This window comes from Candoia aspera, chromosome 8 (genome assembly GCF_035149785.1).
Source record: "Candoia aspera isolate rCanAsp1 chromosome 8, rCanAsp1.hap2, whole genome shotgun sequence".
Classification (NCBI taxonomy): Eukaryota; Metazoa; Chordata; class Lepidosauria; order Squamata; family Boidae; genus Candoia; species Candoia aspera.
Genome location: NC_086160.1, coordinates 64,572,629 through 64,592,645, shown reverse-complemented (window position 1 = coordinate 64,592,645; position 20,017 = coordinate 64,572,629). Strand labels below are relative to the sequence as shown.

At 43.3% G+C, this 20,017-nt stretch overlaps 1 protein-coding gene across 1 annotated transcript; it reads right to left on the bottom strand.

Moving 5' to 3' along the window:
* Nucleotides 1–7,674: 7,674 nt before the first annotated feature.
* On the bottom strand, nt 7,675–18,832 carry LOC134501903 (estradiol 17-beta-dehydrogenase 11-like). Its single transcript, XM_063309908.1, has 7 exons — nt 18,547–18,832; nt 16,092–16,199; nt 13,745–13,876; nt 10,776–10,882; nt 8,858–8,995; nt 8,207–8,323; nt 7,675–7,912 (listed from the first exon to the last, which is right to left on the bottom strand). Exons 1-7 carry the CDS (start codon nt 18,754–18,756, stop codon nt 7,837–7,839), a joined length of 888 nt encoding a protein of 295 aa, XP_063165978.1. The 5' UTR covers nt 18,757–18,832; the 3' UTR covers nt 7,675–7,836.
* Nucleotides 18,833–20,017: the final 1,185 nt, after the last annotated feature.

The following is a 20,017-nucleotide window of genomic DNA, read 5'->3' as shown; positions in this document are numbered from 1 at the left end:
CAGTTGAACTTTCTGGATGGCAGCCCCATGTGTGAGGTGGGCAGGACTTCTGGCTCGAAGACCCTGCAATAGAACAAAAACGAAATCCCTGAGAGCACTGAACCTGAACAAGCCTTCTACAACAAATGTAACACAGCCTTCTGTAAGCAGGATTCTTCCTTCCTCTTTTTGTGTTGGAAGTCCTGGCAAATCCAGCATGCCTCATTAGCATATGGATGGTTGGTCTAGGATGCAAATTCTGCATGCTATTGAGGAAGCTGTTTGTTGACACTCCCACTTCCTCTCTCTCTCTCTCTTCCTCCTTCTTCCACCCAGGGATAAGCAAGCACGTGCTCTGCTCTCCATTCATCAGGGCCATGTGCTCAGGCCTTGATGAAGGATTCTGTCCCTTTCTTTCACACAGCCCTTGGCAGCAAATAGGGCTGAGGGTTTAGGACAAACTAAGTATTTAGAAAGGAAAAAAGAACAAAGGAACTTCCATCTTTTCCACCAAGATGGATGTGACAAAACCAACAATAAAGTCAGTAAGGTATTATTTTACTTCTCTTAACCTAAACTGTCTAAGTGTGTGATTCTTTATGCTTGGGAGGGCTGAGTGTGTAAGATCAATAACCTGTGTTTCTCTGGTGTGCTCGTTAAAGCTATTTTAAAGATAATATTATTTTTCTGTGCCAGCGTCTCAGCTGTGTTATGAGCTCTGCTCCATTTCAGGGGTTCTAGCAGGCCACTAAATTGGCTTCCTTTTGAAGGTGAAACAAGAGATTGGCAATGTGGATGTCTTGATGAACAATGCTGGTGCGATAACGCCTACAGATGTGCTCTCAGCTCAAGATCCTGAGATTCAGAAAATATTTGATGTCAGTATTCCTGTTCATTATTGGGTAATAGCAATTAAAATGCTCGTTTAGTATAAGCAGATTAAAACGGTTGGTTTGAAGACAGATACCTGCATAATAGCATGCTTCAATGATTGTTGCTGATGCAGAATGAAGATGTCCTGCAGTGAGCCCCGGTCCTCCAGATGCAAAGGCATCCATCCCGAGGCACAGCGATGCCAAAATAACGAAACAGGTTGTGATGTTAGGATGCAAGTGTCAACTTGAACTTGCATCATGATTTGCGCAGAAGTGTGTATGTAAGGGACAGAGTTTGCGATGTGCTGTTGTGCTGCCCATTTGCTTCCCTATGGCAGATGTGTTGGATTTCGACCCCCAAATATCCTGACTGGTATGGCTTCTGTCACTTGGGTATTACGGCAGTCAAATCCCAAGTTAGCTGAGCAGCAGGCAGCTAGAGATGATGGAATACGTCCTAAGTAATACAGATGATGTTGACATCATACTGTTAGAACAGGCTATGAATAACTGCTGCAGTGTTGTGACTCAGAACAAAGCTGTAATGGGTTCCAGAAGCGAGTTACTAATACTACATCTGAAAGGTATCAAATTTGGGAGGGTGGTTCTAAAAAGAGATGGTTTCCTGTATGGTCTGTTTTCCTCCCTTAAGGTTATAGTTGCTATGTTTAATTAAACATAGACTTTCCTTCAGCAAAGGATCATTACCTCGCCATGGTGCTGGAGCTTGAGCACCTCAGTGATGCCATGAGCTAAACGGTGAAGGGCCACCCAAGACGGGAAGGTAATGACAGAGAGGTCAGACTAAATGCGATCCCTGGGGAAGGTAATGGAAACCCACCCCAGTATTCTTGCCATGAAAACTAAATGGATCAGTTCCACCAGAGATATGTCGGTATACCATCGGAAGATGAGACCCCCAGGTTGGAAGATGGACAAAATGCTACTGGGGAGGAACAGAGGATGAGTTCAACTAGCCCCAGACGTGATGACGCAGCTAGCTCAAAGCCGAAATGACGGCTAGCGGCCGACGATGCTGGTGGTGAATGACGAATCCGATGTTCTAAGGATCAACACACCATTGGAACCTGGAATGTAAGATCTATGAGCCAGGGCAAATTGGATGTGGTTATTAGTGAGATGTCAAGATTAAAGATCAACATTTTGGGCGTCAGTGAACTGAAATGGACTGGAATGGGCCACTTCACATCAGATGACCACCAGATCTTCTACTGTGGACAAGAGGACCACAGAAGAAATGGAGTAGCCTTCATAATTAATAGTAAAGTGGCTAAAGCAGTGCTTGGATACAATCCAAAAAAAGATAGAATGATCTCAATTCGAATTCAGGGCAAGCCATCTAACATCAGTGATCCAAATATACCACAGATGCTGAAGAAGCTGAAGTAGAGCAGTTCTATGAGGATCTGCAGCACCTACTGGACAACATGCCTAAAATCTTATTTTTATCACAGGAGACTGGAATGCTAAGGTGGGCAGTCAAACGACACCTGGAATTACAGGTAAGCATGGCCTGGGAGAACAAAATGAAGCAGGACATAGGCTGATAGAATTTTGCCAAGACACCTCACTCTGCATAACAAACACTCTCTTCCAACAACATAAAAGACGGCTTTATACATGGACTTCACCAGATGGACAACACCGAAATCAGATTGACTACATCTTTTGCAGCCAAAGGTGGCGGACTTCTATACAGTCGGTAAAAACAAGACCTGGAGCTGACTGTAGTTCAGATCACGAACTTATTCTTGCACAATTTAGGATCAGACTAAAGAGATTAGGGAAGACCCACAGATCAGCTAGATATGAGCTCACTAATATCCCTAAGGAATATGCAGTGGAGGTGAAGAATAGATTTAAGGGACTGGACTTAGTAGATAGGGTCCCGGAAGAACTATGGACAGAAGTTTGCAACATTGTTCAGGAGGCGGCAACAAAATACATCCCAAAGAAAGAGAAAACCAAGAAGGCAAAGTGGCTGTCTGCTGAGACACTAGAAGTAGCCCAAGAAAGAAGGAAAGCAAAAGGCAAGAGTGATAGGGGGAGATATGCCCAATTAAATGCAAAGTTCCAGAGGTTAGCCAGAAAAGATAAGGAATTATTTTTAAACAAGCAATGCGCAGAAGAAGACAATAGAATAGGAAGGACAAGAGACCTCTTCCAGAAAATTAGAAACATCGGAGGTAAATTCCAGGCCAAAATGGGTATGATCAAAAACAAAGATGGCAAGGACCTAACAGAAGAAGAAGAGATCAAGAAAAGGTGGCAAGAATATACAGAAGACCTGTATAGGAAGGATAACAATATCGGGGATAGCTTTGACGGTGTGGTCAGTAAGCTAGAGCGAGACATCCTGAAGAGTGAGGTTGAATGGGCCTTAAGAAGCATTGCTAATAACAAGGCAGCAGGAGACGATGACATCCCAGCTGAACTGTTCAAAATCTTGCAAGATGATGTTGTCAAGGTAATGCACGCTATATGCCAGCAAATTTGGAAAACACAGGAATGGCCATCAGATTGGAAAAAATCAACTTATATCCCCATACCAAAAAAGGGAAACACTAAAGAATGTTCAAACTATCGAACAGTGGCACTCATTTCACATGCCAGTAAGGTAATGCTCAAGATCCTGCAAGGTAGACTTTAGCAATTCATGGAGCGAGAATTGCCAGATGCACAAGCTGGGTTTAGAAAAGGCAGAGGAACTAGGGACCAAATTGCCAATATCCACTGGATAATGGAAAAAGCCAGGGAGTTTCAGAAAAACATCTATTTGTGTTTTATTGACTATTCTAAAGCCTTTGACTGTGTGGACCATAACAAATTGTGGCAAGTTCTTAGCGGTATGGGGATACCAAGTCATCTTGTATGCCTCCTGAAGAATCTGTATAATGACCAAGTAGCAACAGTAAGAACAGACCACGGAACAACAGACTGGTTTAACATTGGGAAAGGAGTACGGCAGGGCTGTATACTCTCACCCTACCTATTCAACTTGTACGCAGAACACATCATGCGACATGCTGGGCTTGAGGAATCCAAGGCTGGAGTTAAAATCGCTGGAAGAAACATTAACAATCTCAGATATGCAGATGATACCACTTTGATGGCTGAAAGTGAAGAGGAACTGAGGAGCCTTATGATGAAGGTGAAAGAAGAAAGTGCAAAAGCTGGCTTGCAGCTAAACCTCAAAAAAACCAAGATTATGGCAACCAGCTTGATTGATAACTGGCAAATAGAGGGAGAAAATGTAGAAGCAGTGAAAGACTTTGTATTTCTAGGTGCGAAGATTACTGCAGACGCTGACTGCAGTCAGGAAATCAGAAGACGCTTAATCCTTGGGAGAAGAGCAATGACAAATCTTGATAAAATAGTTAAGAGCAGAGACATCACACTGACAACAAAGGTCCGCACAGTTAAAGCAACGGTGTTCCCCGTAGTAACATATGGCTGCGAGAGCTGGACCATAAGGAAGGCTGAGAGAAGGAAGATCGATGTTTTTGGACTGTGGTGTTGGAGGAAAATTCTGAGAGTGCCTTGGACTGCAAGAAGATCAAACCAGTCCATCCTCCAGGAAATAAAGCCAGACTGCTCACTTGAGGGAATGATATTAAAGGCAAAACTGAAATACTTTGGCCACATAATGAGAAGACAAGACACCCTGGAGAAGATGCTGATGCTAGGGAGAGTGGAAGGCAAAAGGAAGAGGGGCCGACCAAGGGCAAGATGGATGGATGATATTCTAGAGGTAACGGACTCGTCCCTGGGGGAGCTGGGGGTGTTGACGACCGACAGGAAGCTCTGGCGTGGGCTGGTCCATGAAGTCATGAAGAGTCGGAAGCGACTGAATGAATAAACAACAGGACTTGATTTCAGAGAAACTAATCTTCCTTTTGGTTTCTTTCCAGACCACAAAGGCGTTCCTACCACCAATGATGAGGAATAACCATGGTCATATATATTCCTCATCATTGGTGGTAGGAACGCCTTTGTGGTCTGGAGAGAAACCAAAAGGAAGATTTTATTTATTTATTTATACACACAGACACACACACACACACACACACACATATTTATCAAATTTGTCACTGCCCATCTCCGCCGAATGCAGGGACTCTGGGAGGTTTACAGCATAAAACAATAACTATACAATAAAATTCCAATATAAAATATAGACTAAAACAATTTTTAAAACTACCAAATATAATAAAATCCTGATGGCTATGGTCTCATTCAATCCTTGTGTAGGAGGGGCACTTCAAGGCACTAGCCAACCCCAAATATGATTATTCTCCTCCCTGCCCCAAGCCTGATGGCAGAGCCAGGTCTTCAATTCCCTCTGGAAGGCTAGGAGCAATGGGGCTAATCTCACCTCCAGGGGCAAGATGTTCCAAAGGGTGGGTGCCACTGCAGAGAAGGCCCGCCTCCTGGACCCTGCCAGATGGAATTCTCTTGCAGACGGGGTCCGCAGCATGCTCTCTCTGCATGACTGGGTGGGACAGGCTGATGAAGCGGGGAAGAGGCGGTCCCACAGGTAACCTGGTCCCATGTCATGTAGGGCTTTAAAGGTGATAACCAACACCTTGAATTGGACTCGGAAGCAAACTGGCATCCAGTGCAGCTCACGAAGCAAAGGTGTTATATGTGCCCTTCTAGGGGCACCAAAGATAGCCTGCGCGGCTGCATTCTGGACCAGCTGAAGCTTCCGGATACCCTTCAAGGGTAGCCCCATGTAGAGCACATTGCAATAGTCTATATGGGAGATAACAAGGGCATGAGTGACTGTCTGAAGGGCCTCCTGATCCAGGAAGGGGTGTAACTGGTGCACAACTTGCAGCTGTGCAAAGGCCATTCTGGCCATCGTTGCCACCTGCTCTTCAAGCAGGAATCATGAGTTCACAAGGACCCCTGTTACGCACAGGTCTGTCTGGGGCAGTGCAACCCCATCCAGAACCAAAAATGACAAAGTCCTGGATACAGCAGAGCCCTTAACCCACAGCCTCTCCGTCTTACCAGGGTTCAGCTGAAGCCTGTTGTTCCCCATCCAGACCCCCACAGCCCCCAGACACTCAGAGAGGGTGGTCACAGCATCACTTACTTCACCCAGGATGGAAATATACAATTGAGTATCACAGCATACTGATGATACCTCATCCCATGGTGACGGATGATCTCACCCAGCGGTTTCATGTAGATGTTGAATAGGAGAGGAGAGAGAACCGAACCCTGCAGCACCCCACAAAGGAGGGGTCGAGGGTCGGATCTCTCACTTCCTATCACCACCAATTGGGACCGGCCCTGGAGGAAGGAGGTGATCCAGCGCAGAACCAAGCCATCCACGCCCAACTCCCTGAGCTGACCCAAAAGGCTACCATGGTCAATGGTATCGAAAGCCACTGAGAGGTCAAGAAGAGCAAGGATGGATGCACTACCCCCATCCCACTCCCGCCAAAGATCATCCATAAGTGCGACCAATGCCATTTCTGTTCTATATCTGGGCCTGAAACCTGACTGAAAGGGGTCTAGATAATCTGTTTCCTCCAGAACCCTCTGGAGCTGTAATGCTACCACTTTCTCAGCCACCTTTCCCAAAAAGGGGAGGTGGGAGACTGGACGAAAATTATCCAGTACAGTAGGGTCCAGCAATGGTTTCTTGAGGAGGGGTTGTACCAGTGCCTCCTTAAAGGCAGTTGGGAACACCCCCGCCCCAAGGATGTATTAACCATCTCCTGGACCCAGCCACATGTCAACTCCCGAGCTGCCTTCACCATCCAGGAGGGACATGGGTCTAGATGACAAATGGTGGCATTTACTGTCCTGAGGATCCTGTCCACTTCCTCAGGTCCAACAGGATCAAACTGTTCCCAGATAACATGGTAAGTACACTCCCTTGGTATCTCCACAGACCCTGCCTCACGCTTGGAGTCCAATCTGATGGCCGTTCTTGTGTTTTCCAAATTTGCTGGCATATAGCATGCATTACCCTGACAGCACCATCATTTTTCCACCTACGGTATGTCATATGGCTTCCCACCTGGAAAATGTATGATGTTCCAACCATCCTTGCAATTATCTTGTTGGTCCTTGCTTTGGGTTGGTCTCAGTTCTCAACAGAGATCTTTAGATGAAGAACACCTCGATGGGTTTCTACCAAAGCCTCTACAACCCATTTAGCCTAGGTATTCCTGCTTTGCACTAGGAGACTTGTTCAATTATTTTTAACTTTGTTTGATAAGGGAAACATGGTTTCATAGTAAAGGTCTTCACACATGGTCCCTTGCTAGACTGCTACACTTAGGTAGGGTTGCCCAGTTCCTCACAATGTTGAATGTGGCTGAAAATCCTTGTCCACCTGTGGCCAGTTGCATTCCTTCCTTCTGGAACAATCTGTCTTGCGATTAATTGAAGTCTTCTAGAGGAACATTTGTGAGGACATTAGAAGAGCATATTGTCCTGATGATGGCAATGCTGTTCAGTATTCAGGCCAATAGTTGGATGTCTCGCCTCCATATCTTTCCCTGCCTGCCACCCAAATTTAGTCTTTCTTCAGAAAGTGCCCATTCCTAACAATTCAAGGTGTTCCTGCCATCCTGGAAGGCACTTCTTCTGAGATATTGTGCCATGTAATTAATTCCCTTAGACGCACATGAGATCGAAGAAATAAAGCAAAAAAGAAGCAGGATCACACAGAATTTGCAGAGCGGTTTTGCTCTAAGAACATGACATCAGAATCAGTGGGTTTGAAGTTACGTTTATGTCTTTTTATATGCCAGGAAGAAATAAACTCTTCACAGTGTTGTACTAGCACTTTAAAAGATATCTTAATATAGATTTGTGAAGAAGAATGCTTGGGATTCCTTTGGCAGGTTACATATTAGGAGTATTAAACGGTGACATTAGAAATGTGATTCCACAGAACCTAAAATTAGGAAAGCTTCTGAAGATCTGAGACTTTGAGTCATTCTTTTTTCTCCGTATCAAATTTGATCTTCATTACTTTATTCAAAGCTACCAAAGCATTCTCAGGGAGGATTCTGGAAAACAAAACAAAACCAGGACCATTAAATAAAAACCTCAAAATCTGCTTAAATACAAGGCTTGTTTTTTGTCTATGCTATAACACGTATTTTAAATCTAACTCTCAATGTAGAAATTCAGGAATTCTGGGGGAAAAAAAAGAAGGACAGGACCATTAAACAAAAATCTCAAAACCTGCTTAAATACAAGACCTTGATTTCACTGCTTGTTTTTTTGTCTATGCTATAACATGTATTTTAAATCTAACTCCCAATGCAGAAATTCAGCCCTTAAGCACCCTGCATACGTACACTTCCAGCAAAGGATACAATTTAACGTGAGATGGCATAAAAATCATCTTTTGATTGCAGAGTATCCCATCCATGAGCTTACTTGCAACTTCTTCGGGTTTCAGAATAGGCAATAACCTGGAATTATAAGAAACAAGATTGTTGATGTTATTAATAGTGAAATATCAATTCATTATATTTGAAAAGAAGGGACTGGCAGGTCTTGTGGACTATAGCAATCTGTGATACTGATTCCATCTGCCCAAGCATGGTGGTGAGAAACCCATGGCTCCAGAGGTGCATGACCACGAGCCCCCCTTTTGCAGCTGACAGTATACCTTATTTTTATTCACGGGAATGCTTTTGGCCTTGCAGGCATTTTTCAGAAAAAAAAAGGGCATGGGGAGGGTGCAGCTATACTCCAGGGTATGGTTCAGAAGTCTGCCTACATTGCCCAGAAAAATAAAGGTGGAAGATGGAGTGAAAGACCTTCAGGGGATGGTGGGGGAGAAGCTCATCAGCTTTCCTCTGGTCACCAGGGTGTTTGACCGGGCAAACCCTTCCCATGGCAGCCGTTTTGGGAGCGGCTCCACAACATGCTCTCCAGATTCTGTTGACTTCAAAAGGTTAACAATGTGCATCTAGACTAACTAGGCCCATCCTGACTCTTACCTTGACTGTGGGTTTTTTAAAAGCCCAGTATTTAAAAAAACTGGACAAAGGCAGGTGGTCTTGATCCCATCTTTTCCCAAAGCAGACAATTCTTTAGTGAAGCCTTTATGAAACCCTACAGCAGCAAACTTGCTTGAGCTAAACAGGAGGGGAGAGAAAATAGATTTATACGATTAGGGGAGAAAAGAATCTTATTTCTTTATTGTTAATTTTAACACATTTTTCCCAGTGTGGTACTCAACTTGCACAATCCCAGACCAGTGTGGCTGAAGGCATATTTGTAATATTTATTTATTTCTTGCTTTTATATAGCCACCCATCTCACTTCGATATGATTCTGGGCGGCTTATAGAATTAAAACAAGAACAATCAATATAATGTATCCATTAAAAGAGTTAAAAACAATTAAAAACTATAACAACAAAAAGACAGGGAAGAATGCAGTCAAAGTTATACCAGGGCTCCACGTTTCCATTGGATCTCCATGCCTGATAGCAAAACCAAATTGTAAGGGTCTTCCAGAAGGCCAACAGGGTTGGGGCCAACCTCCCCTCGGAGGGAGTGATGTTCCAAAGTGCAGTTGCCACAGTAGAAAAGGCTCTCCTCCTGGGCCCCATCAAACAAAGCTCCTTGGCTGATGGGACCTGCAACATACCCCCCTGCTGGACCGGATGGAAGGGTGGATGTAGTTGGGATGAGGCCGTCCCTCAAACAACCTAGATCCATGCCATGCAGGGCTTTAATGCACCTGAAGAGGAAGTCTGGCTTGATAAATGTCTGATATGCAGGGTCTGAATGTATAACCACAATCACTGACTTGCACAGATACATGCAATAAGCCTTTCCAGAACTAATAAAAATAAACAACCTTGCAGAGTGAAGCAACATAATATTGACCAGAGTTTTATACAACTCTGATCTGATGGCTTTCTCCTCTCATGAACCACCAGTCTTTAGCTTTTAAATATGAATAACTCTTAACATGTAGCAGAAGGCTAGTGAAATGTTGTCATGGAAACTTGAATGGTCCATTAGATTAGAGGCAGAAGTTACTCATCATTTTTATTTGCTCCCTTGAGCCTGGATGTGGGAGCAAACTGTAAGAAGGGAGCAAAAGCAAAAAATGTGGTTTGATGTAGTGTGAATCAGCTAAAGACATAAAGTTGGGGTCTCTGGATGTTTCTCAGAAAGTTGGCTGCCTCCTTGGAAATTTGAATTGAGAACCATAGATTTTGGCTCTCTGTTGGAGTAGTCACTCTGTGCCTTTGTACATAAACTAAATATTACAATGAGTCTCTTGAGATTACTTTCAAAAGGAAAGAAAATGTGGGAAAACCCTAGTTGTTCTCACTACTGGAAAAACCAAGATATACTGTATACAGCGGAAATTCTTCACCAAATCCTAACCGATTCCAGACAATTCCCTAAACTCAGATGAACTTGCAAGGAGGGCAGGGTACTGCATAGGAGGATTCCCAAACACTGGAAATCTTGCCTTGTACAAGAAAAGCATTGTGTTTGCCAGAATGGGAATCACTGTTCTTGTTTGGAAAATCATTGCCACCTTAATGGCTTACACTCAAGAGTCCAGTGTGGATCTTGCACAGATCTCAGTTTCTCTGCAGGTGCTAGTTGTCACAGCTGCCTGTGGCTCTAGGAATATGCCCATATAAATACTCTCACTGTGGAATCCTGTTTTATTTGTCTGCCCTTTGTGCACATGAGAGGAAGGCCAATGCAATTTGTCTCCCACTGATTCTATTCTCTGAACTAGCACGAAGCAAAAATGGTGCAAAAGAGCCATATAAATATCGACACAGTTCTTAAAATGATTCCCTTTCTTTCCCTTAGGGGCGTTTTTCCTCCAAAACAAACCACTTTTTGATTTTAACAGAAAAAAAAACCCTCTTATACGTACCAATAAGGCACCAGAAAAGGGGTGGGCACAAACCCACCAGCTGATGCAACAGTGACAATATGACCATGGTTATTTTTCATCATAGCTGGCAGGAACGCTTTTGTTGTCTGCAATTAAGATTTCAAATGTGACCAAAAAAACCCCACACATTGCCAGAGGCTTACATTTCTGGTATTTTTCAATCAAAAGCACACACATTCTTAAATTGATTAATTCAAGAGCAAGCTATTTGTAATTAGATGATTCCTCCCTCACCAATTATTGGAAGCAGTGGTGAACTTAGCAATTTTATACATACCGTGGTGTATGTGGGGCAGGAGTACTGATAAATACATAGGAATTAACTTTCTTAAAATGTATTATTTTTTTTCATATAATAAGAAATATTTAGCCACAGTCATATACTACTGTATTTCTTTGAGAACCATTTATCTGGAATTATTTGGCTCTGGGTTTTAGTTATATTAGGTCTTTTCCATTCCAGCTTTAGACTCGGTTTTGGCACAGAGACAGCCCTAGTAGAGTTACCACAGTACTCTCTAGGCCAGAGCAGTACACTTTATGGGATCTTCACGGAACAGCCTCGAAAAAAGTCTGGTGCGAGGGAATGAAGTTGGGAAAGGTGGCTTCAGCCAGGCAGAAACACCTCTCAACCCATTTCCCTCATACATTCATTCATTAACCCACAATGTTACTCACAAGCATCCAAACTGGCGTTCCAGCTGCCTGTGATAATTATTCATTTAGCGACCATTCAAAGTTACAATGGCGCTGAAAAAAGTGACTTATGACCTGTCATCACACAACTGTCACAATGTCCCTGTGGTCACATGATCAAAATTCAGGCACTTGGCAAGTAGCTCACACTTATGATGGCTGCAGCATTCTGGGGTCATGTGATCACCATTTGCAACCTTCCCAGTCTGCTTCTGACAAGCAAGTCAATGGGGGAAACCAGATTCACTTAACAACCGTGTAATTCTCTTAATGGCCACTGTGATTCGCTTAATTACCGCAGCAAAAAGATCATAAAATCAGGCGTGACTCACTTAACAACCACCCCACTTAGCAACAAGTTCCAGTCCCAATTGTGCTCATAAGTTGAGGACTACCTGTATTAGGTCTTATCCTGTCCAGGTTTTGGCACAGAGAGTTACCATAGTAATCTCTAAATTTTCTTACAGTTTTGGGCAGAGTTTTAATATTTTTTTATTACATTTGCAAACTGTATAGAGCAGCCTTTCTCAATTCTGACCCTGGAGGAACCCTTGAAATACTTTTTCAGGCCTTGGGGAACCTCTGCACATTCAGGCTCAAATATAGGCCAGAGGTTAAGAAAATTATTATATTTGTTTCATGTGTAGGTCTGAATATATGCATTAACAGTGTTCTTAAACTGAAAATAAAGAATGAAACTTACCTCTTTAATGTGAAATTGGCTGAATTTGAAATATTTTTTTAAATACATCGTGATCTCCCAGGGAACCCCTAGTGACCTCTCATGGAACCTTGGTTGAGAAGCCCTGGTGTAGAGCCACTAATGGGAGTGAGTGGCATGTACAGTTTTAAAGGAAAGAAATACTGCTAGTGTTTGAACTATTTTATCTTAACGTAATATTCACAGTATGAACAAGCCTTGTGCTTCCGATATGCAGCCACCTTGTGTGATTTAGCAAACTAATCAAGAAATCTTTAGTAAACTTCCCTTTTCCATTATGGCCAAACCAGGAAGACAGAGGTTAATACCTCTGGGGGGGAAAAACAGGAGATAAAAGGATAGCTTCCAATTGGCTTGATATCCTTCTGGGAGGGAATGAAGATGGGATTGCCGTCTACGCTTGGGAAAAGCAGCTGCAGCCAGGCAGAAATGCTTCCCAACCCCACGTCCCTCATGCAGCCATACATGCACTCACAACTTTACCCACAAGCATCCACTCTGGTATTCCAGCTGCCTGTAACAACTGAGCCACTCCCTGGTGTTTTCAAGGACCTGCTGATGTCCTGAGGCAGCCTCACCCCACCCAGGCCCTTAGCTTACAAAAGCAAGCGCTACGACAGAGTATTGGTAGGTGTGTAGGAGAAAAGGAGAAGCTGAGGCGAGGTCTGGAGTCTGGCAACTGTTACAGGCAGGCAAGAGGACTATCAGTCAACTCCCAGGACCACCATACTGAGGCAGCACCTTATCCCAACTAGTATAAGAGCTTTTGGAAGAAGGCAAAGGTTGTATGCCACTTTACAGACTTTGAGACTTTTCTTTGGACTACTTATTAAAGGACTGAGTATTAAAGACATATTCACATGGCAACATCACCTTGAAAAGTCTGGAAGGGTGAAGAACAATAGCTTGTTGTTGGGGAAGGCTGTGCTGCAATAAAGCACTCTGTACAGATCTGCTACACCGCGGTGTGTCCAGTCCTTGGAAAGCAAAGAACCCTCACACCGTCTTGTTCCAAAGCTGTTAAGCATAGTTTCTGACTTCAGATAAAAATCTAAAGCCATAATTAACCAAATACTTCCTAATGTACTTATTGCTTTTCAAAACAGCTATGCATGAATGTTCAGGACCCAGTTGTACATTGCCTGATATAGGCAGCCCAATCTTGATTAGCCAAAATGGTCAAGGGTCAAAAACGGAATTATCAATTGTCTGAACCTAGGCTGAATGCAATCCAGAAGATGGAAAATAGTTTTTGGAGCTCTTGTGGGGTTGGATGTGTTGGATGTCAGTGAGGACTACTCTCAATGTAGCCCACCTTTGTGCTTGCATTATGGAATCTTCTTGAGTTGGTTCTGAGCTGCAAATATTCTATTAGAAACTGGTTTTATAGGCAGATGAGCCCCATTCTAACTTTCCCTAATGACACATTTTTAGTTAAGATGGCACGCTAAGCTAATATAGGCTCAGTTAAACTTGAGCACTCTATTACTATTATCTACTGTATAAAGTTTAAACTCTCAGTGATACCTACCCAGTGATGAGCTAGAATGTTGACATCAAATATTTTTTCTATTTGCTTGTCCTGGATGGAAAGGAGATCTCCTGTTGATGCCACACCGGCATTATTCACTAAGATAGTAACATCTCCAACATCTTTTCTCACCTTTAAAAGTAAGAAACAGAAATTATTGTACTTTGCACTGTTTAAAGTTGGTCTTCTTTTTTCTTTTGTGCTGCCATACACATCTTGCACAGGCTGAAAGGCACAGTAAAGATTGAATGTTTGAAAAGAAAAAACCCCACACCTTTACAAATTCTAGATCAGTCCCAGCATTCTCCAGATGTGCTGGGACTGTAATTCAGTATGTTGGCTCTAAAATTTGGGGAGCTGCAGTCTCAACGTATCTGGATAGCCAAGGAAGGCTGATGTAGAGGGTAGGTGACACGGTCGGCCGATACGTACAGTGACTCTCTGAAGAAGCTATTTCTGTAAAACTGGAAGTATTCTGTTTTTGTTTTAAAATTTTGTTGGCTGCTTTGACTGCTTGCCAGGGTAGAGAGGCGAGGTGTACATGAAATAAGCAAGCAAGAATTCACAGGATCTCACTGACCAAAATGTGACCCTGAAAAGCAAACATAGCAGCATTTCTATGTTCCATTTCTTTCTTCAAGTAGCAATAGGTGAGAGAACCAGGAGAAAATTCATCTGCAGAAATCCCTACATGATGTGGACTCATCCCAAGACTGATAACAATATATTGGGAGTCCTTGACTTATGACAACAACTGGAACTGGACTTTCCATCGCTAAGCAATACGGTCATAAAGTGTGACCACATCGCTTCGCGATGGCAATCCCTACAGTCCTGGTTGCTGTCATCAACTGAATCCCATGGTCATTAGGCAAGGCAACTTCCTGACAGCTTTCCACAACTAAAGTCAGTAGGTACCCGGCAGGAGGTTGCAAGTTCCAGGCCAGCAGGCAGGTAAGAGTCTGCTACCAGGTGGGGGAGGGAGTGAGGAGGTGCGTGTGGGTCCGTGGGGCTGCAGGGGAGGTCAGGGAAGGCATGTGAGAAGTGCCACACAGCACAGGGAGGGTGCTCGAGGATGTGAGGGAGGGTTGGGGAGGGTGTGTGAGGGTTTGCGAGAGGTGTCGCATGGGTCAGGGAGGATGAAAGAGTGTGCAAGAGGTGTGGGTCAGGGAGGATGTGTGAGAAGCACTGGTCGGGGAGCGTGTATGAGGGTGCACGAGTGCCTGGCACTGCAGAAGTGCAGAAGGGCTGGGGAGGGTGTGCGGGTGGGGGAGACTTACCTCAGTGACTTTCAACCTTCCCTGCTGGCTCCCGCATTGACTTTCTAGTGAAACCAGCAGGGAAGGTTGCAAATGGTGATCCTGTGATCGTGGGGCGCTTGGCAACCAGTCATAAGTGCGAACAGGTTGTCAAGCACCCAGATGGTGATCACGTGACCACGGGGCTTCTGGGAGAGCCAGAATTCCAAGCACTGGTCATAACCGCCATTTGTTCAGCGCCTCGTAACTTGGAACAGTCATTGACCAAATGGTTGTAGGTCAAGGACTACCTGTAAAAGTCCATTTTTCAATATTCCTGATGTTTCCAACTTTTGGAGACTGGTAGGTATGCTTGAAATTTTGAGAACTTGTTGTGAAGACTCTCAGAAAATGGTTGATTAAGGGCCTTTCCATTCACAAAATTACTACCATGAGAACCTCACCAATCACCAACCATCACTTTACCAGAATGCTTCTCTCTAGCTTCTCTCCTCCAACAAGCTCCCGACCTCTGCTTAACTTCGTTCTTCTTCTGGACAAGGGGGTAGTCTCTGAAAGGCAGCACTTGGTAGCAACTCTACATCAGCTTCATTTTTTAAGAAGCTTTATGGGGGCAACCAGGACTGAGAAGCCTTCCTCAAAGTAAAGATTATGCTTGAGGCTGGCATTTTACTTTGCAGTGTGACAACTTCCTTTTTTAAAACATTTTTTTAAATCAAGAGTATTTCTAAGGCAGGTGTTGCAGAAAGCTTGGTGAGGACCATGGGAAGTGTTTGCAGGCATGACGGCATCCCCACACCCCACACTCTGGATAGAAATCTAGCCAGTTTTGGGACTCTCCGCTCAGGCAAGACATAAGGAATTTTGTATTCATCTATAGGTTTTTTATATTAATTTCTATCAATGAAGACTAAGAAATGAAAGAACTGGAAAATCTTTGATCATTGTTATACAGTAACTATATTGTGCTACGTAGGAAATATACCAATTTCTAAGCTCATTACAATGTGATATTCTTTTTTTGAACAGCTTCTTTTCCAAAGCTTCATGAAAGGAGGGGAAAGAACAGACATTTACAGAATTCTCACTTTCTCGGCCGCACAGTAGATTTCCTCCTTCGAACTGCAGTCTACCACAGAAGGATATGCTTTGGCTCCCAGCCGTCTGCATTCTTCAGCTGTTTCCTCTACACCAGGCTACAATGAGCAGGAAAGGTTAATGCATCAAAGAAGAGGAGGAGGTTACTGTGAGCAAGACTGTAGCTCCAGGATTGAAAGTTAGTGTATGACCAAACCAAGATAGACATTCTGAACAGTAATGGATGGGCCTCTCTGAAAGGACACTCCCTTCCGCATGGACCGGTCTGTTAACAGGGCAATGGTAGAGGCTCTTTGTCTTGGCTACTTCATCCCCACTTTTCCAACTGTTTCCAGTGAATAGTCAGCACTTGGTGGCCACTACGCTTGTTTAGTTTTCACCGGGGAATTCATTATGCCACGTAAATAGTGATTTTAAAGTAGAAGGACGAATTCGGGTCATGTAGACTTCGTATGATCACCTATAAAATCCCATTCAAATGTATGGAGCACTGGGACTCATCTCCACGGCAGATGTGCTTGGTCTGAGTAACCTCCATTGCAATGTATTGGGTCATCCCTACTAAAGATATCATCAATAAAATTACATCTTTGTTTCTCAGTTAAGTTTGAGGCTGTAATCCTAGACTCTCTCAAACCTGCTGGGAATCTTCCTGGGCAACCCAAAGCATTCTAAGTGCTCTTTCTTAAGCATGCATAGGGCACATTCCATGTCAGTAACACCTTTCGCCCATTGAATGCTATGCCGTCTAGATAATTCCCTTTCCCTAGCTTCATCCCATCCACTAATCAGTAATTCTACAAGGTAAAGTTTGACCCTGGAGTTAATGAACGGAGGCACCTTGCAGAAATTAGGTTGTCTTATTTCTGTTATGTAAACAGGACTCTTCATAGGAGGGAGGGTCAAAAATGTTAAGATGGCATCCATGACCACATACCTGAAGCCCCATCCATAAAGGGCCAGAGCTTTCATTGCACGGCTGTGGACACAGTCTTGACTCCTTTTACTCCCCAGAATACCCCCGTATGTAAATCACATTTTCTTCCTTGTGTTTCATGTTTTATACAACTTTGCCAGAGCTACAACAAAACAAGCAACTAACAGCAAAATTTACCCTAAACTGTTTATACAAACACGTGTGTTCTTGTCCACACACACATATATACACAAACACAAACATTCTGCAGTTGTAAGAAAAACTTCCTTTGTTCCTTTATTTGGAAGGAAACAGCATTTTGCTGCAGAAAAAGATGGCATTCAAAACATTAAAATAATAAAACTAGCACCTGCAATTGGTCAACCACCAGTAGCACCTGTCAGTAGCCAATCGTCTTGAAAAAGCTAAGCAGGGTTGCAATGGGATATATGCGGAAGGGAGATCTCCCAGAAGTAGCAGGTTGTGGACTACATTGGAAGGTTGGAAAAATAATTCCAGATATTATTGTCAAAAAACCAGTAAGGACTGTCCATGGAGTCAGCAGAAGACAAAGCTGGCCTCAGGGAACCTCCACCTTTAAACTGTGGCATGGGCTACACCCCCCCATTCTCCAAACTTTTGTCTCCCATGTACATATTTACAGCATTTTTATACTGCCCATATCAGTCAAACATAAAAACAATCCATACAACAAAATACCATAAGACCCCCCTCCTCCAGTGTACAAACCTATACAAGCGTATGCAAGAACAAACAGCAGCAGCCCAGTCACCACTGAGCTTCAAAAGCCTGTCTGAATGAAAGCGTTATCACAGGCTTGTGAAATGTCTGTGAGGAGGAGCCTTGGCACACCTCTAAGTTTAAATGTAAATTCTTGATTTGCTTTAAAAAGGACAGCGTACCCAAAGATGCAACATTGTGAAACACGGCTCACCGTAAAGAATTAAGGTCAGGTATATAAGAAATCCATGGAAATTCTTTGCTGAATAAGAATGAAGGTTGGCTCAGCACTGGATGAGCAGGTTCAAAGTCTTCATTGCATGCACCAGTCCAAGGCTTTGGGGCCCTTTCCTACAGCCTTCCCTTTGCTTTTACAATCCCTCCCTCCCAGCAAGGCTTTTTAGAAAAGAAGGAGCAGCCTGACCCCAGTCCAAATATATTTTCCCCAATGCTCTGAAATAATGTACAGTATGAAGAGGGCCACCTGATTTACCCTTTCTACAGAATAAACTGCGGTGGACGCTAGGTAAACGTGCTTTAAGCTCTTTGAGAGGAAACTTTATTTCTGTTAATTACACACACTTGCTTCCACAAGCAGCTTACAACCTTTCCAAACATAACAGAAAGCAGGTTTCCATTGAAATCGGTTCCACAGAAATCTTTAGATCTTATTTCCAGGAATGTTTGTGAGCGTTTTGCTTGTTCTTTGTTTCTCTCTCCCACTCCGCCCCCCCCCCCCGCCTCTGTTAATTCCCTAATTCTAAAGGAGAACAATTGCTATGTTGTACCTTGTTTATGTCCCAGAGAACCAATCGGCTCCCATGTTTGGCAAATTCAAAGGCTGTGAGTCTTCCGATACCGTGTGCAGCTCCAGTGATAAGGACAATTTCACCAGTGACAGATTTCCTCTTCACAGGAATAAAACATTTCACCAAAGCTTCAATATAGGAATAGATTGTAATGACCAAAAACCAGAGGAGATCAAATATTAGAGGCATCCTTGCTTCCTTCTACAAAGAATCCCCTGCGATTTGACCGGCCCTGGGGAGGACTATGCAATAAAGCACAGGCTATTCATCTGCTAAACTAAACTCCACCCTATGCAAATCTACTTACAGAATAAAGCAGAGGAGTAAGGAGATCCACTCTTCAAAGTTGATGACAATCAGCAGGTTGGCACTTACGGATACTTCCAGATAAGCCTTTTTCTTTTCAGCAGTTCTGATTCATGCAAAGAATTTTATGATAGGATAAGTGGTGATATTATTCAATTTTTTCATTCCTTCCATTAAAAAACATACAGAATAGCTGCACAATAATTTTTCAGTTAGAAGGAGTAGCAGCTGTTGAGTAAAGCTGAAGGGTAGTATATTTAGGACAAATAAAGGGAGCTGCTTTTTCACCCAGGGCATTGTTATCAACAACAACTTATTTGCACAAAAGGGAGAGATGGCAGCTGGCTGTAAAATGGGATTAATCAAATGAATCAAGGAAAAGTTTAGTAATGACAGCTAGTCATAATGATGATATAGAGTCACACAGATAAACCTTTCTTCCCCCCACCTTAATGGCTCTTTTCCCCCTTTTATGATACTTCTTATGGGACCTTTTCCTGCTACTCAAATGTTCTCTACCCATCCTGAAGTTGGCAAAAACCTACCCAGGGAATAAACCTGCTATTTCCATTGTTCATCCCTATCCTGCCTCTATTGCCTCTGTTCCTTGTCCCTGCCAGACTCCTAACTTCCCTCCAGATAACAGGTGCAAAACCCAACACACTTGATACTCCTTCAGGCTGTCTTTGGATGGAATAACTTGAGAAAAAAAAGCTAATTTATTATTGGAATAACTTAAGCGTGCCTCAGGAATGAAATGAAGACAACTCCCTGAAGATGTGGACCAAACAAAGATGTCACTGGAGTGTATTTATGCTATCGTTTGGTGCAAGTGGGGAAATGCATAGAGGCTTTAAGTGCCCTAGAGGCCATCAGGGTCTGGATGGAACAAACAAATTCAGATTAAATCCTTCCAAAATTGAGTTGCTGTGCTTTAATAAACATCCACAATTTGGAAGCTGCAATTGGTCCAGAATAAGGCACTTCGACTGCCGGTGGATCAACACTGCCACTGCAAAATAACCCTGATTTTGAAATCACTGCCCTGGTTATCATTAGACTTCTCGGTCAAATTCAAAATGGTTATTAGCTACAAAGCTCTAAGTTTCTCCCTTCTGATATTCCCTAAAGTGATGCAAACATT

What these genes read in the sequence shown, in the direction of transcription:
- LOC134501903 (XM_063309908.1), bottom strand. Translation starts at nt 18,756, where the DNA reads ATGCCTCTAATATTTGATCTCCTCTGGTTTTTGGTCATTACAATCTAT. An exon ending in TCTACTGTGCGGCCGAGAAA is followed by an intron (nt 13,877 to 16,091) that starts GTGAGAATTCTG and finishes TTACTTTTAAAG; the next exon opens with GTGAGAAAAGATGTTGGAGA. An exon ending in TTGTATCCTTTGCTGGAAGT is followed by an intron (nt 7,913 to 8,206) that starts GTACGTATGCAG and finishes TTTGTTTTCCAG; the next exon opens with AATCCTCCCTGAGAATGCTT.